The 18,110-nt window shown below is 38.9% G+C and overlaps 1 protein-coding gene across 4 annotated transcripts in view; it reads right to left on the bottom strand.

The window, feature by feature from the left end:
* The window catches only part of CC2D2A (coiled-coil and C2 domain containing 2A), a 164,837-nt gene that overhangs the window by 6,890 nt on the left and 139,837 nt on the right, over positions 1-18,110 (bottom strand). For all 4 annotated transcript variants that reach the window (XM_042984903.1, XM_042984905.1, XM_042984904.1 and 1 more), the window contains 3 exons: positions 12,148-12,237; positions 10,198-10,311; positions 8,615-8,749 (listed from right to left, as the gene is read on the bottom strand). In XM_042984903.1, coding sequence (XP_042840837.1) covers positions 8,615-8,749; positions 10,198-10,311; positions 12,148-12,237 — 339 coding nt within the window. The remainder of the gene's footprint in view (positions 1-8,614; positions 8,750-10,197; positions 10,312-12,147; positions 12,238-18,110) is intronic.

The following is an 18,110-nucleotide window of genomic DNA, read 5'->3' on the forward strand; positions in this document are numbered from 1 at the left end:
CTTAAGGACAGTTGCCATGTGCTTTATTCACTATCTTTAGCATATAGCATAGCTTCTGGTATATAGTAGGCATATTGAATGACTGCATCAGTGGTAAATTTGTCCATTCAATATATTTATCAAGTATCTTACATGTGTAGGCTCAGTTTCAGTCACTCGGAACAAAGTAGTGAATGAATCGGAGTTTCTACCCTTTTGCAGTAGCTAGTGAGAACATAGTGTGAACAAATAAGTAAACATATGGGATTGTCAGATGATGTTGCATGATGTAGCAGCTTGTTGCATTGAGCTCAGTTCTTCATCCCGTCCTATACTCACACTCTTTGCCATGTTACTTCGTCTGCATCTCCTCCCACTGAAAGGGTTGTTGAGATGTTCCTGCTCCTTGACTTTTGGCCAGCAGAATGGGACAGAAGTGCCCTTGTGTAACTTCTGAATCTAAGCTTAAGGGGTTCCGTGTGTTCCTGCTTGCCTTCTTGTGCTTCTGTCATTGTCACTGCCGAGTCCCAGAATAAACACACACGAAGCACAGCTGTCCCAGCTGACCCACAGATTCATGAGAATAGCTGTCTGAAGCCATTTAGTTTGGGGATGGGCTTTTACTATTTTTACTGTGGCAACAGCTAACCATGCAAGGGCTGTGGAGAAAACGACACGGGAAGAGATGTGGAGTTTCAGGGTGGGCAGGGAAATTCTCCCTGGAAAGATGACATGTGATCAGAAATGCAAGAATTGAGGGACAATATTCTGATGATACCCAGTAAGGGGGAAGGTCATCTATGCAGAGGAAATAGCAGATGCAAAACCTGCTTGATGTGTTGAGGAACAGCAAGTTAGAGCAAGTAAGAGGAGATCTGTGGAGGACGGAGGCTGGTGGGATGGGATGCCAGTCAAGTCAAGCCTTGTGGATTAGTTTAAAGGGTTGGGTATTTGCTTTGAGAGTGAGCAAGGAAGCCACTGGAGTATTTTAAGCAGAGGGGGTGACGTAGTCTGCCTTCCATTCTAACACTAATATTCTCTGTTGCTTTGAGACTATACTGAAGGGGATAAGGGCAAGTAGTGAAGTTTCCCACTAGGAAGCTATTTCAAATAATCCAGGTAAGAGCTACAGTAGTGTGGACCAAAATAGAAGCAGTGAAATTGGTGAGCTATGGTCAGACTCTGGATATACTATGAAGCCAATAGGATTTGCTAATGAATTGGTTGTGGGAGAAAGAGGAACCAAAGGTGACTCCAAGGATTTTGGCCTAAGTAACTGCACTAAAGGAATTGCTATTTATCGAAGTCAGACTGCAAAAGGAAATTGGAGTTCAAGTTTGGGCACATCAAGTTTGAGATATCTGACATCTATATGAAGATGTTGAAGAGACAGTTGGATATTTCAGTCTGAAGTTCTGGGAGCTAGGTGAGCTAGAGATACATTTAGAGATCATTAGCATATATATGTTCCTAGGGAGAAAGTATAGATAGCAAAGATGTTTGACGAACTTGCTTTGAGCTTCTGCTCTTTCAAATTTGGAGAAATTAAAAAACAAAACAAAACAGGAAAGGATAGAAGTGGCAGTCTGTGATGTAGGAGGCTTTGATACTTGGAATTCAAGAAATTGTTTTAAGAAGGCAGGATCTTTAAGAATTACAGTTTGGCTGTTGAGTAGGGAATGTGCAGAAGAGTAGTGGGAAATAGTGTTGGAAAAGTTGAAGTCAGATTATATAGGACTTTGAAATACAAGGAGAAAATTTTATTCTTAAATCTCTATGTAGTGAGGTACTTCTGATAAGTACTTTTTAAGCCATAGAATGATGAAGCTGAATGTTCAGAAACTTAATCGGGTATTAGTGTACCAAATAATGGATTGAATTGGAGAGATTATTTATTTATAGTAATGCAGGGTGAAGCAATAACGGCATGGCCTGGGAAACAGAACAGGTAGAACTTATATGACTTGGTATCTGTTAATAGGATTGAAATAGGAGGAAGTAAGGGAGAGAGAAAATCAAGGACCATTCTGAAGTGTGAATCTGGGTAATTGACATCCATAGAAACGGGAAGCCAGGAGGAGGAGGAGCTGGTTTTGGAGACAAGGGGGAAAAGACTGGAGTTTTGGGTGTGCCAAGTTTGAGATTTTGATAAAGCAGTTAGGAGTCTGGAAGTCAGTTGAAAATTCAGGATCCAAGGATTTTGGGGCTAGTGACAGGATTATAACTTCTCTGCCAGGGTAACCTAGATAGAGCTACAATTAATAATGATAGGTATGGTACTGTAAGAAATCTAAATATAGAATCTTCAGGAACATCTACTTTTAAGGGGTAAGAAGAGCTAGTGAAAGAAAACTAAGAAACTTGCAGAGAAAATGAAAACCAAACAGTCCTTTATCTGTAAACCAAGGAGGGGGAAGTGTTCTTTTCATGAAAAGGGTGTTAGTCATGTCATGTGCCATAGAAAAGGAGAGGAGAATGAGGAATGAGAATAAACCATTGGATTTATTTATCCATTAGCAAAACAATGGTGCTTCTCAGAGTCAGGGGAAGAGGAGCTAGATTATTAAAAGGGTTAAAGTCTGAATGTACTGAGAATGTAGAAGCAGGGGATATAATTAGTAATTGAATCATTTTGGAAGCAAAGGAAAGAGGCTCAATGGTACAAGCACACCTCTGAGATATTGTGGGTTTGGCTCCAGACCACTGTGATAAAGTAAATGTCACAATAAAGCAAGTCAAATGAGTATTTTCGTTTCCCAGTGCATATGAATGTTATGTTTACACTATACTGTAGTCTATTAAGTGTGCAATAGCATCATGCCTAAAGAAACAATGTATATATCTTAATTAAAAATATTGCTAAAAAATGCTAACCATCATCTGGGCTTTCAGCAAATTATAATCATCGATCACAGATCATCATAACAAATATAATAATAATGAAAAAGTTTGAAATATTGCAAGATTTACCAAAACATGATACAGAGACACAAAGCGAGCAAATGTTGTTGGAAAATGGCACTGACTGACTTGCCTGGCAGAGAGTTGCCACAAACCCTCAATTTGTAAAAAACATAGTACTGTGAATGTAATGGAGCTTCTTGTTTCTTGAGGTAGGCCTGTATTGCTATAAACTTGCCTCTTAGAATAGCTCTTACTGCATCCCAAAGATTTTGTTTGTCATTTTCATATGTCTCCATGTATTTTTTAATTTCCTTTAAAAAAATATTTTTAGTGTGTATTTATTTTTTGAGACAGAGCATGAGTGGGGGAGGGGCAAAGAGAGAGGGAGTCAGATTCTGAAGCAGGTTCCAGGCTCTGAGCTGTCAGCACAGCTGACATGATGGGCTCAGAGCCCATCATGGGGCTTGAACTCACAAACTGCGAGATCATGACCTGAGCTGAAGTCGGACACTTAACCAACTGAGCCACCCAGGTGCCCCTTTAATTTCTTCTTTGATGTCATGGTTCAACCATTCTTTGTTTAGTAACATTTTATTTAGCCTCTATGTATTTGTGTTTTTTCCAGATTTTTTTTCTTGTGATTGATTTCTAATTGCATAACCACTGTGGTCAGAAAAGATGTATCATATGATCTCAGTCTTTTTGAATTCATTAAGACTTGTTTTGTGGCCTAACACATCTATCCTGGAGAAAATTCCATGTGTACCTAAAAAGAATGTGTATCCTGTTGTTTTTGGATGGAATGCTCTGTATATATGTTAGGTCCACTTGGTTTAACGTGTCATTCAAAGCCACTGTTTCCTTGCTGATTTTCTGCCTGGATAATCTATCCATTGATATAAGTGGGGTGTTAAAGTCCCCTACCATTATTGTATTACTGTCAATTTTTTTCCCCTTATGTCTGTTAATAGTTGCTTTATGTATTAAGGTGCTCCTATCTTGGTTGCATAGATTTTTACAACTGTTATATCCTCTTCTTAGACCATTCCCTTATATAGCATTCTTTGTCTCTTGTTATAGTCTTTAAAGTCTATTTTGTCCAATATAAATACTACTACCCCAGCTTTCTTTTACTTTCCATTTGTATGGTAAATGTTTTTCCATCCCTTCCTTTCAGTCTTCACGCATCTGTCAGAAAAAATCATTCGAGCATGCTTCCCCGTGGTATGTTATTTTTATGCTAGCTTCTAAAGAAGCTAGAAAGAGAAGAACAAAAAAGTCCAAAGCCAGTAGAAGAAAGGAAATAATAAAGATCAGAGCAGAAATAAATGAAAAAGATAAAAAAAAAGAAAAAAGAAACCAGGAGGTGGTTCTTTGAAAAGGTAAACAAACAATTGATAAACCTTTAGCCAGACCCATCAAGGGGAAAAAAAAAAAAAAAAAAAAAAAAAAAGGACTCAAAGTCAGAAATGAAGGAAGAGAAAGAACAACTGACCATAGAAATTATTTTAAGAGAATATTATGAAAAATTATATACCAACAAACTGGACAACTTAGAAGAAATGGAGAAGAAATGGATAAATTCCTAGAAATATGTAACTTAAAACTAAGTCAGGAAGAAATATAAAATTTGAACATACCAATTACTAGCAATGAAATTGAATTAGTAGTCAAGAAACTAACAAAAGTTTAGGACCAGATGGCTTCACAGGTGAATTCTACCAAACATTTAAAGAAGAGTTAATACCTACTCTTTTCAAACTATTCCAAAAAATAGAAGAGGAAAGAAAGCTTCCAAATTCATTCTACAAGGCCAGCATTACCCTGATACCAAAATCAGACAAAGACACCACAAAAAGAGAAAACTACAGGCAAGTATCTCTGATGAACATAGATGCAAAAAATCCTCAACAAAATATCCTCAAACCAAATAAAAAATATATTTAGAAAGTCATTCACCATGATCAGGTGGGATTTATTCTAAGGATGCAAGGGTGGCTCAATATTCACAAATTAATCAACATAATACATCACATTAACAAGAAAAAGGATAAAAACCATATGATCATCTCAACAGATGAAAAAAAAGCATTTGGCAAAGTACAACATCCATTCATGATAAAAACTCTCAACAAAGATTTAGAGGGCACATGCCTCAACATAATAAAGGCCATATATGAAAAACCCAAAACCCACATGATACTCAATGGTGAAAAAACTGAGAGCTTTTCTTCTAACATCAGGAACAAGGCAAAGATGTTCACTTTCACCACTTTTATTCAACATAGTACTGGAAGTCCTAGCCATAGCGGTCAGACAAAAAGAAAAGGCATCCAAATTGGTAAGGAAGAAATAAAACTTTCACTATTTGCAGATGACATAATGCTATATAAAGAAAACCCTAAAGATTCTACCAAAAAACTCCTAGAACTGATAAATGAATTCAGTAAAGTTGCAGGATAGAAAATTAATATAAAGAAATCTGTTACAGTTCTATACACTAATAATGAAATAGCAGAAAGAAATTAAAATAATCCTATTTACAATTGTACTAAAAATAATAAAATATGTAGGAATAAACTTCACTAAGGAGGTGAAAGACCTGTACTCTGAAAACTATTAAACATTGACAAAAGAAATTGACACAAACAAATGGAGAAATATTCCCTGGTCATAGAGGGAAGAACAAATATTGTTAAAATGTTCATACTAGCCAAAGCAATCTACAGATTTAATGCAATCCCTATCAAAATACCAAAGCATTTTTCATGGAACTAGAACAAATCCCAAATTTGTATGGGACCACAAAAGACCCCGAATAGACAAAGCAATCTTGAAAAAGAAGAACAAAACTGGAGGTATCACAATCCCAGATATCAAGAAATACTACAAAGCTGTAGTAAAGCAGTATGGTATTGGCCCAAAAATGGACACGTAAATCAATAGAACAGAATAGAGAGCCCAGAAATAAACCCATGCTTATATAGTCAATCTTCTAAAAGGAGGCAAGAATATGCAAGGGGAAAAACAGATGGTGTTGGGAAGACATGCAAAAGAATGAACTGGCCCACTTTCTTACACCACACACACAGAAAAAAACCTCAAAATAGGTTAGAGGTCTAATATGAGACCTGAAACCACAAGAATCCTAGAAGAGAGAACCAGTAGTAATTTCTCTGAAATTGGCTGTAGCCACATTTTTCTGGATATGTCTCCCGAGAGAAGGGAAACAAAGGCAAAGATAAAATACTGAGACTACATAAAAAAAAACAAAAACAACAAAAAACAAAACCCGTGCAGCATAGGAAACAACAAAACTAAAGGACAACCTATAGAATGAGAGAAGATATTTGCAAATGACATATCCGATATAAAGAAAGAACTTATATGACTCAGCACCAGAAAACAAAACAAAACCCCAAGTAATCCAATTAAAAAATGGTCAGAAGACATGAACATTTTTCCAAAGAAGATCTACAGATGGCCAACAAACATTTGGAAGGACTTCCAGTATCACTAGTCATCAGGGAAATGCAAATCAAAACCATGATGAGATAGCACCTCACACCTGTCAGAATGACTCAAATCAAAAATCTAAGAAACAAGCGTTGACAAAGATGTGGAGCAAAAGGAATCCTTGTGCACTCTTGGTGGGAAGGCAAAGTGGTGCAACAACTGTATGACTGTATGGAGACTTCTCAAGAAATTAAAAAGAATTGCCATATCCAGTAATTCCACTACAGGGTATTAACCCAAAGAATATGAAAACACTAATTCAAAAAGATATATGTACCCCTAAGTTTATTATAGCATTATTTACAATAGCCAAATTATGGAAGCAGCCCAAGTGTCCATCGATAGATGAATGGATAAAGAAGTATTTATGTACAATAGAATATTACTCAGCCATAAACCTTGCCATTTGCTATGACATGAGTGGAGCTAGAGAGTATATATGGTCAGAGAAAGACAAATACCACATGGTTTCACTCATATGTGGAGTTTAAGAAACAAAAAAAGCAAAGGGAAAAAAAATAAGAGATCGAGAGACAAATTCTTAATTGTAGAGAACAAACTGATGACTACCAGAGGGTAGGTAGGTGGGGGATGGGTGCAATAGGTGATAGGCATTAAGGAGTGCACTTGTGATGAACACAAGGTGATGTATGGAAGTGTTGAATCACTATATTGTACACAAGAAACTAATATCACACTGTATGTTAACTAATTAAATACTTGAAATAATAAAAATGTTTCTAAAGTAAAAAATATCTTCTATAAATATAGTACATTTGTGTTTCATGATACGCTATTTGAACATTAAAAAAAAAAAACAAAAAAAACGGATATCACCTTACCCCTGTCAGAATGACTAAATCAAAAAGACAGAACAAGTGTTGACAAGGATGTGGAGGAAAAGGAATTACCGTATTATCCGGTAATTGCGGTACTGGTATTTCCCCAAAGAAAACGAAAACAATTTGAAAAGATATATTCACCTCTTTTATTTATTGTAGCGCTATTTACAATAGCCAAGATAAGGAAAGAACCCAAGTGTCCACTGATAGACTGAATGGATAAAGAAGATCTGGTACATATATATACAATGGAATATTACTGAGCCATAGAAAAGAATGAGATCTTGTCATTTGTGATAATTTGGATGGACCTAGAGGGTATAATGCTAAGTGAGATAAGTCAAACAGAGAAAAATAACATACAACTTTAAGCGTATGTGGAATTTAAGATAAGTCAGACAAACAAACCAAAACAAAACAAAACAAAAAAACCCAGACTCTTAAACACAGAGAACTAACTGGTGATTGCTGGAGGGAGGTGGGTTGGGGGAATGGGTGAAATAGATAAAGGTGATCAAGAGCACATTTCTTAAGGTGAGTACTGAGTAATCTATAAAATTATTGAATCATCGTATTGTACACCAGAAGCTAATATAACACTATGTTAATGGTACTTCAGTACAAAATACACATTGGGGATGCATGCTCAAATGATTTTTCTGACAGATGCCTAAAGTTCAGAGACCACTAAGGTAGAGAATGATGATAAAAAGAATGACAGCAGCTAGTAAAGAGTTGTCCCTGTTTGTTAGCTGCTTTGCATTGATCATCTCGTCTGCAGCTTACAACACTCTACAACATAATTGCTACCATTGTTACCTCCAGTGAAGGAGCTGAGGCTGTATGACATAAGAAACTTTCCCAAGCTCACACAGCTAGTAAGTGATGACACTGAAGTTTAAACTCCGGTACTCGGACCTCGTAACTCCTGTTTTTAACCAGTCTTCTACAGTACCCTTCGTAATTAAGTGTGCCTCCAAAACTGGGTGTAACCAGAATCACCTGGTGGTCCTGGGAGTCTGTCTTTAAAAGGGGAAGGGAAGGAGGAAAGGGGCGGGGGAAGAAAAAGGAAGAAGGATGGAAGGGAGGGACCCAGTTTTCCCAGGTGGTAGATTTGCCTCACTTAGCTCTCAAAACACACTGAGGACAGAGCCAGGACACAAAGTCAGGTCCTCTGCATCTAAGTTCTATATATTTTCCTTACCCTCATTCTTCTCAGCTGATCAGGTGACTAATTCAACTAAAAGTTATTACTGTTGCCACTGTGCTTGATACTACATTTAACTGGGATATGTATATGATTATATACATTTTTTTGATACATAAAATAGTAAATCAGGTCAATTAAAAAGCCATCCAATGGTAATACTTACATTATCGGGACCTATTAAACAGCCCACACTTTTTAAGGGACAGAATGTATCGAATTGTCCATAAAAATGTCCACTGCAGGGATTCCATATTAAATAGTGACTTTGCTCCCGAGTTAGAACATAGGCAGTTGGACCCTGAAGGAAAATAGTCATTAAAACAACTTCCAACTAATTATGCAATTGAAGTCAAGATTAGTTTGCACACATAATTCGTTATTTTAGTTGGACCCCTAATTTCTAAAATTAATGGCTAATGGTGGAAACTAGTTTGAAGTTCTAGGTTGCACTGGATTTAAGAAATGAAATCAAATGTTCCTTTTTGCAAAATGCACGTATCTGCTACTGCCTTGTAATAGACCAAACAGGGATAACTGATTAAGTATTGAGAAGGCGAACGATTATGCCTGAGTACTACATTAACTAGTACTTGATACACTTTTATAATTATGTAAATGCATAGAAGATGTTTTGAAAAACATACCAAACTGTTAACAGTGAACACACCTAGGGGGTGGGTGGGTTTGGGGGTTGAGTCTGAAGAAGTACTTTAAGTTTTTACTCAGAATACTTGAGTCTTACTGGATTTTTTTTTTTTTTTAATTCTCATAGCAAACATTTATTCATTTACTGCTCCTGTATGGATTTGCTTTACTGCTCACAACAGCCTTCTGGGGAAGGCAGGGTAAAAATTATATCCTAGTTTCCTTAAAAGCTCAGAGTTGTGAACTGACTCGCTTAGAGCCACACAGCTCATGAGGAATAGGCAGAGCCTTGAACTCGGGTCTTGTGACTTCCTAGCCTAGTGTTCTCTTCCTTTTACCAGGCTCTCTGGAAGATGATGGTGGAGAATGCATCCGTTTTTCGGATGTGATCCTACCTGCCTAGTGGCAAGTCGTGCTACTTAATTCCCGAGGAGTCCTAGAGCCCTGTGGCCTCTTTTCGATACACTCTTTGGATACACTGCTTCAATTCACGTGTATTTCCTAAACTCGTACCCCCAACTACCCCAAACGCACCCCAAATTGAGGCATATTTTTGCTGTGGGCTGGGGAAACAAATTCTAATCGCTTGCTGTCTCCAGTCTAATAAAATGAACAATAATGATATCAGAAGATAGCTGCTAACATTCTTTTCTTTGCTGCTGAGGTTGTCTGCTCTGTTCTGCTGTACCTGCTGCTTAGTAGCAGGTGCCTGAGGAAGCAGTGGGCACGAGAAGGGAGATCTCTCACCTTGCCACTAGTGATCTAACACTAGATCACTAAGGGAATCAGAATTCTTAGCAACATGGGCAGGTGTGGGCTCATACTACAAGGACAGAGTCAGGTGGGGCCTTTGAGTGGTCAGTGGTTCGGATTTGCCGAAAAAAAGCCCCTGATCTGAAGCACCGATCAGAGTCCAAGTGCCACTGAAAAAACGATTTCATGTCTAATCACTGGTTCTCTCTGCCCATAATGGAATCTCTGGGCCACTTGCCTTGCAACTCGAAGGATCGCTATGCAAATTAGTACTGTTCATTTTCTGGAACATAACAGCCATGTTAGACAACTACAGTCCTCTGTAGGAGCCAGCCTGTGTGGTCTTACCTCAGGAATAGCACTGCCCATCACCAGCCAGGCCTTTTTACCCAGGGAGAGAAAATAATTACATAGTAAAACCGCATGCTCTTCTTCGTCTCCTGCCAGGAGATCAAGAAATTGCTGACAGGAAGAAAAGAAAAATTACACTGTGTAGATTGACTGCTTCATTCTGGATTGGACATACAGGATTTTTCAAAAGTCACTGTTAAAATTAGTGCCTTAAAGTATAAATAGACCTATTTTAAAAATCTGTTTCCAGATTTTGATACTATGTTTTAAATCATTAAAAAAGAAAAACACAGTGGCGACTGGGTGGCTCAGTCGGTTGAGCGTCCAACTTCAGCTCAGGTCATGATCTCGCGGTTTGTGAGTTCGAGCCCCGCGTCCGGCTCTGTGCTGACAGCTCGGAGCCTGGAGCGTGCTTCGGGTTCTGTGTCTCCCTCTCTCTCTGCCCCTCCCCTGCTCATGCTCTGTCTCTCTCAAAAATGAATACACATTAAAAAAAAAAATTAAAGAAAAACAGAACACTTCTATCGGACATGGTATTTTCTCTGACATCGATTCCATGGATTCCTAGAATCAACACTATGAGTAGGGGAGACAAATTTCAAAGTTTTACTCTTCATTTTGAATTTATAGATAATAGCTCCCTGTGTGTTGAATATGTTTTTAAATACTATTTTTAGAGCAGTTTTAGGTTCACGGCAAAGTCGGGAAGAAGAAATGTTCCATCTACCTCTGTTTCCACACACTATCAACATCTACCTACAGAGTGGTCTGAGTGTTAATAATGGAGGAACCTACAGTGACATGTCATAATTACCCAAAGTCCACAGTTTACAGTAGGGTTCACTCTTGGTGTGGTACATTCTATGGGTTTTGACAAATGTGTAATGACATGTACCCATCATTAGAGTATCACAGAATTTTCACTGCCCTAAAAATCATTTGTGCTCTGCTTACTCATATCTCCCCTTTCCCTGCCCCCAAATTATTTTAAGCATATTGCATGCATTACCTCATTTCATCCTAGAATAAACCCTTGAGGGAAGTATTCATCTTCCAGGTTTATAGATGAGGAAAGGAAACACAGGTGAGGTAATACTTAGGAAGCGGTAAAGCCAGTCTGGCTCTACAGCACACGAATTACTCTGTCCTTTGCATATTTTCTTTAGATGTCTTGAGGTAACGGAAATGTTACCTCTAATATTGTCAACATTATGTTGCCAAAATAGACTGGGGAGCAAAAATTTAAAGTGTACTTAAATTTCAACAAAAATAATAAGATGTGCTTAAATTTCTTTGGTTTAGAGCTATCCTTAACGGGAGTTGTATAACATAGTTTAATTTTATGCAAACACAGCACCACATGAGATCCAGAAGCAGAATACCTGTGATAAGGTATGTGTTCGTGTCCTACTACCTGGGAGCCATTTGGATGTAACGTAACATACATGGATTGTAAATTCCAGGAGGGCAGAGGCCATGTTTATTTTGCTCATAGCCACAGTTTAGTACAGTGTGTGATATGTGGTGTGTGACCAGGAAATACATACTGAATCAATAATGACACGGTTTGCCATAAAAAGCCCATCAGTTGTGGAGTATGTAATTTCCAAATGTAATATAGAGTGTCATTTTGATTTTTTTTCTTTCAATGAATAAAGCTGGGATATTGCTGAGGTAATACTGGGAGGATAAATCAGTATTAAGATATCTGAAGTACTTTTTATTATTATTTGTACAAATAACAAAAGTTTTTCTTAATTTCTGAACTTGGGCAAATTGAACCAGAAAGACAAAATACTTCAGAATTTAGCTCATCCTGCCAAACAGATGACCAAATGGATTTTTATAAGGACTAATGAATGTTGCAATTTAAAATTATACGAGCCTTTGGCCAATATTCAGTGAAGTCAGCTCAAACTGGTAAATCTGTGAGGGAGAACTACTTACGTCAGATGTGCTCCACAGGTCACAGATGCCAGCAAATGAAACAGTGTCAGGCAAGAAAGGAATCAATGACACATATCGGGCCACCAGTTCCTGTTTAAGCAAAAAAATAATTAAACAGTTCCTGTTTGAAAAAATTAATTTCTGATAAAGTAGATACCTAGATATTCGACCTCATTTTCTTGTAAGAGTTCTATATATCACAAAATTGATGTGTGCGGAATGAAGTGAGGGCTAAGTGCTTACCAAGCTAAGTGTTGTGTTAACACTCATTTCACCCTCTCCATGCATCCTAGGAAGGAGGTCACTGTTAATATCCTTTTACAGATGAAGACACTGGCTCCTAGGTTTCTTTGAAATGTTCTCTTTTTTTTCCCTGCACTTCCTTACTTGATGGTATAGGAAGACTTTTTTTTTGTTTTTAATTTTTTTATGTTTATTTATTTTTGACAGAGAGGGAAAGAGAGAGAGAGAGAGAGAGAGAGAGAGAGAGACAGCATGAGTGGGGGAGGGGCAAGAGAGAGGGAGACACAGAATCCGAAACAGGCTCCAGGCTCTGAGCCGTCAGCACAGAGCCCGACGCAGGGCTTGAACTCACAGACCTCGAGATCATGACCGAGCCGAAGTTGGAGGCTCAACCAACTGAGCCACCCAGGCACCCCTAGAAAGACTTTCTACAATCATCTTGTATTTTCTCTAGCCCAGTCCAAAAAGCAGCCACTTCTCCAAGGAGCTTTTTAGAGGGTAATCGTATTTAGAAACAAAGATCAGGGCATCATTGTAGTTATAGCTCCTATTCATGCAACTTCTAAGGAGGTTGAACATCTTTTTCATATGCTTACTTGGCCTTTCAAGTTTACACTTCTCTGAATTAAAAAAAAAAATTAATCTTTATTTTTGAGAGAGGGAGAGACAGAGTGCGAGTGGGGGAGGGGCGGAGAGAGAGTGAGACACAGAATCTGAGGCAGCCTCGGGCTCGAACTCAGGAACTTCCAGATCATGACCTGAGCTGAAGTCGGACATTCAACCGACTGAGCCACCCAGATGCCCCTCTTTTTTGTTTGTTTCAAAGGAGAAAACTTGTATTGGCACAGCCATTCCTATCCTTGTTGAATTAACAGAGTGAAACAGTGATTTTTAAACAGTTACAGCTGGTTTCTCCCAAATGAATCTCACCGTAGTAGGTTGGTAGGCCGGTCGGGTCACAACCCCCTAGTTTCGTTGTAAGGAGACCCACAGGCTATGAAGAAAGCGCAGCTTTTCCAATTGCTACTCTTTCATTCACGTGCTCAGCTGAGGTGCACAAAACATAAATAAAACTTCTAACAAGGAATCCTGCCAAGAACGAGACCAGAGAGGGTGAGCAACCCTGCCGAGCTCAAGAGATGCAGGGGTCCTGGGAGAATGGCCCTGGAAGAATGGCTTTCTCCAAAGGGCTGTCCCACTACTTTTCTTCTCAGCCTGTTCCAAACCCAGCAAGCTACCTGCTTGGTGAGGGTTTGCCTGGTTAGGAACGCCGCTCTCTTTTCCTTTGGAAAACCTACGAACCTCCAGGTCTCTGTCTTCGCTCCCGGTAAGCACGGGTGGGGGAGGGGTGCGGCGGTGCTGCTGGCCTCGGGCCCCGCACCAGGCACCGGTCTTTGGGGGAAGGGCTCGCTCTGCTGTGGCGGTGGCCGGCACGGCCCCCGTGTGCACTGTGACAGCAGTCCACTGAACGGGCTGGGAGGTAGCCGGGCCTTGGACTTGTCTGCTTGGAAGAGGGCTCTGGTGGTAGACGCGAGGTTTGGCCCAATCCTTCAGGCCCCGTCTGAAGCCTCTTGTGTCTTCTCTGAACTCAAAGAATAAAAGACATTCCTACCCTCCATCTCATCACCAGCCCAACTGGCTATAACTAGGGGAAACGGCCCCTGGCTGGCAGGACAAGTCCCACCGTGAGTTTCTATTTCAGTATTCTGCACGTTTTGTTACTGATTTGCAGGTGTCTTTAAAAATATGTTCTAGTTGGTATTCCTTTGGCTATTATATATGTTGTAAACACCTTATTTGTGGCTTTTCATTTCCTTTGTGGTGTCTTTTGATAAACCCAAATTCTCACCTTTTTTTTTTTTTTTAAGTTTATTTACTCAGTTTTGAGAGAGAGAGAGAGAGAGAGAGCAAGCAGGAGAGGGGCAGAGAGACAGGGAGAGAGAGAATCCCAAGCAGGCTGCTTGTTGTGATCTCAGAGCCGGTGGAGGAACTCAGTTTTAAGAACCGTGAGATCATGACCTGAGCCGAAACCAAGAGTCAGACTCCCAACCCACTGAGCCACCCTTGTGCCCCTAAGTTCGCACTTTCAATATGGCCAAATGTATTTTTCTTTTTCTTTATAGCTTGTGCCTTTTTCTATCTTATTTAAGAAATTCTACCTCAAGTCATACAGATAAAAAATGCCTTCGTATTTAGGGACACCTGGGTGCCTCAGTTGGTTAAGCCTCCAACTCTTGGTCTAGGCTCAGGTCATGATCTCACAGTTCATGAGATTGAGCCCCACATCGGACTCTAGGCTGACAGTGGGGAGCCTACTTGGGATTCTCTCTCCCTCTCTGTCTGTTCCTCCCCTGCTTTCTCTCAAAGTAAATAAATCAACTTAAAAAAAAATGCTTCCATATTTAAGTACTCAATCTATCTGCCCTTGAATGCTGTGAAGTAGGAGTCTATTTTTATTTTCCCCATATGTAAAAATCAATGATCCCAGTGAAATTTATGTAATAGTCAGTCTTTTCCTTAGTAATTTCCAATGCCAGCTTTGTCATGTGTCAGGTTTGAGTGGGTCATATTTGAGTGGACTTTTTATTTTCCATTTTTCTGTTATCTGTGTGTCAATACCATTTTCCTTTAATTACTATGGTCTTGTAAGTAGTCTGGGTATATGGTGTGGCAAATCTTCCTACCGACACCTTCTTACTCCTCCAGATGTCTAAGCTACTTTGACCCTTTGCACTGCCATATAAATATTAGAATCAGTTTGTCAAATTCCACTCTAAATGGTTTTAAACATCTAGTTTGACAAGGCTTTGTCTTTTTTTTTTTTTTAATCTTTTTAAAGGTTTTACTTACTTTTGAGAGAGAGACATACTGTAAGCAGGGGAGGGGCAGAGAGAGGGGGACACACAGAATCGGAAGAAGGCTCCAGGCTCTGAGCGGACAGCGGTGGGCCCGATGTGGGGCTCAGACCCACGAACCGTGAGATCATGACCTGAGCCAAAGTCAGACCTGAACTGACTGAGCCACCCAGGCACCCGGACAGTCTTTGTCTTTTAATCAGAAAGTTTAATCTCTTTGCTCTGATTGTGATTACTGGTAAACATTTCGGCCATTTTAACCACCTTATTCTGTACTTTTTATTTCTCATACTTTTTTCTGTTTCTTTTTTTTCTCCCTCCCCACTTTCTTCACCCCCATTTCATTACTTATCTCCTGTTAATTTTGCAAGTTATACATACTTTCTTTTATTCTTTTAAGTGATTAATCTAGGAATCTCAATGTGAATATTTAACTTAAACTCTAAAAGTTAATACATACCTTGACTCTCCTCTTGGGAAATACAAGTGCATTAAAATATCCTCATCAATCCTGTCCTGACATATACGCAGTTTTTTCCAGGATTTTTGTTTTGTCACTACTTTTCACCCTCACTTCTGTTATTACTGATATGAAGACAATGCCTGTCTCCATTTACTCACAAGTTTCCCATTTTCTTTATCTACTGTTTAGTGTCGCACCTAGGATTTTCTGAGAGCCTTCCTTCTCTTTGAAGGCTATTTTTTAGAAATTCCTTAAGTGAGACTCTTTTGGTTGTAAATTCTCCCAATGTTTGTGTGAAAGACAGTTTCACTGGATATAAATGACGAGTTTGATGGCTATTTTCTTTCAGCCTTTTGAAGATATTATTCCTTCTCTGACTTCATTTGTACAGCTGAGAAGTTGATTGGTCGGATCATTGTTCTTTTGTAGAAAATCTGTTTTCTCTCCAGCTGCTTTAAGATCATCTTTGTAGTTCCCTGTAATATGCCTAGATTTTAATTTCATTTTATCCTGTGTAGGGTATATTGGGCTTCCTGCATCAGAGGATTGTTGTCTTTCGTCAAATCTTAACACATTCTCAGCTCTCTTTGAACATTGCTTTTCTCCTTTCATATATGATTTGGTGTTCCTCCCTCTGTCCTCCATGTCTCTTAACCTTTCCTTTTCATCTTCTGCTTTTTGGCTATCTCTGTGCTATATTCCAAGTAATTTCTTTGCATGTAAATTCCAGCTCACTAACTCTCTGTACTTACCTGTATGTAACTTAAGTCTGTATTTAACTGTACTTAATGTTCTGCTTAAGCTGTTTGTTCACTTTCTATTTTTAATGATTTTATATTTCTGTAAGTACTATGCAATATTTTTGCAATCTGCCTATTTTTCTTTTGTTTCATTTTCAATTCCCTAGATTTATTAAACATTTTTTTTAATGATTACTATTTATTTTTGAGAGAGACAGAGCATGAGAGGGGGAGGGACAGAGACAGAGAGAGAGAGAGACACAGAATCCGAAGCAGGCTCCAGGGTCCAAGCTGTCAGCACAGAGCCCAACACAGAGCTCGAACCTATGAACCACAAGATCGTGACCTGAGCTGAAGTCGGACGTCCAATTGACTGAGCCACCCAGGTGCCCCTCAATTGCTTAGATTTCTTAAACTTATTAAACATATCTATTTTATAGGCCAAGTCTAATAATTCTAATATCTGCAGTCTTTGTGGCCCAATTCTGTAGTTTGTTGTGTTTGCTAACTCTTACCCTCTTCATGGTGACTTATTTCTTCTTCAATGATCATATGTTTGTGTTGTTTGGAACTTTGGAACTTTTTTTTTTTTTCTCTTTAAGGCTGAGTTTAAAGAGCATTCTTCTAGAAAGATTTGTGTTTCCTTCTGACAGGGATTTAGGGGCATTACCAACAGGGAAATACTTTCAATTATATTTTCAGCTGAAGTTTTGTTTGGTCATACAGGTAGTGTGAATTTTAGTTCCTGGTGTGAAAAAATACAACTTGGTTATTGGGAATTCCTTGGGGAGACTTATCTTGTTTCTCTTCCATCCAGAGTCAAGGCTGAAACAGGCAGGATTCCTTCTGCAAAGCAGGGTATTTCCTGGCTTACTCATCATTGACATTACCTGTCAAGAGTCCCAGCTCTGCACCCGAGTGTCTAGTTTGACCCTCCTCCCTGCCCTGGCACCATACCTGGCACTACCTCCTTCCCCGATCGCCCTGTGGCTTGCTAAAGCCCAGGTCCAGGCATTAGGAATAATCTGACAACCTCAGAGCAAACGCTATTCCAGGCTGTCACCCGTGTGGAATCTGCTTTGTTGTTTCCTGGCTCTGACTTTCCCCCTCACCTTATTTCTATGTCAGCCATGATTTTAAAAATGGTTTAAATATTTTCTTCATCACTCCTCTATGTTCTCTCCTGGGAGAAATTTTTTTTCCCTTTTACTAGAAGGAATAGAAGGAGTCCCTATTATGGTTTTTAATACAAATTGATTAATAAAAAAAGTAAAGGAAATGTGGAACACAGGTGTTTTTTTTTTTTTTTGATATATCTATATCTGCAAAAAGATACACCATCACCTGTTGCTAAATTATCATGTTAATGACTTATTAGCAGCAACTACTCCCTATACTATCTACTCTCTAATGATAGTTCTGGGTTACAGTATTCACTTAAGAATGGTGAATAATCATTCTGTTAAAATGCCTGTTGAAAATAATCCAATTAAGAAATAGGCAGAAGGCATGAATAGACATTTTTCCAAAGAAGACATACAGACGGCTAACAGGCACACGAAAAGATGCTCAACATCACTCATCATCAGGGAAATACAGATACCACCCCACACGTGTCAGAATGGCTAAAATTAACAACTCAGGAAACAACAGATGTTGGTG

This window comes from Panthera tigris, chromosome B1, assembly GCF_018350195.1.
Source record: "Panthera tigris isolate Pti1 chromosome B1, P.tigris_Pti1_mat1.1, whole genome shotgun sequence".
Lineage (NCBI taxonomy): Eukaryota > Metazoa > Chordata > Mammalia > Carnivora > Felidae > Panthera > Panthera tigris.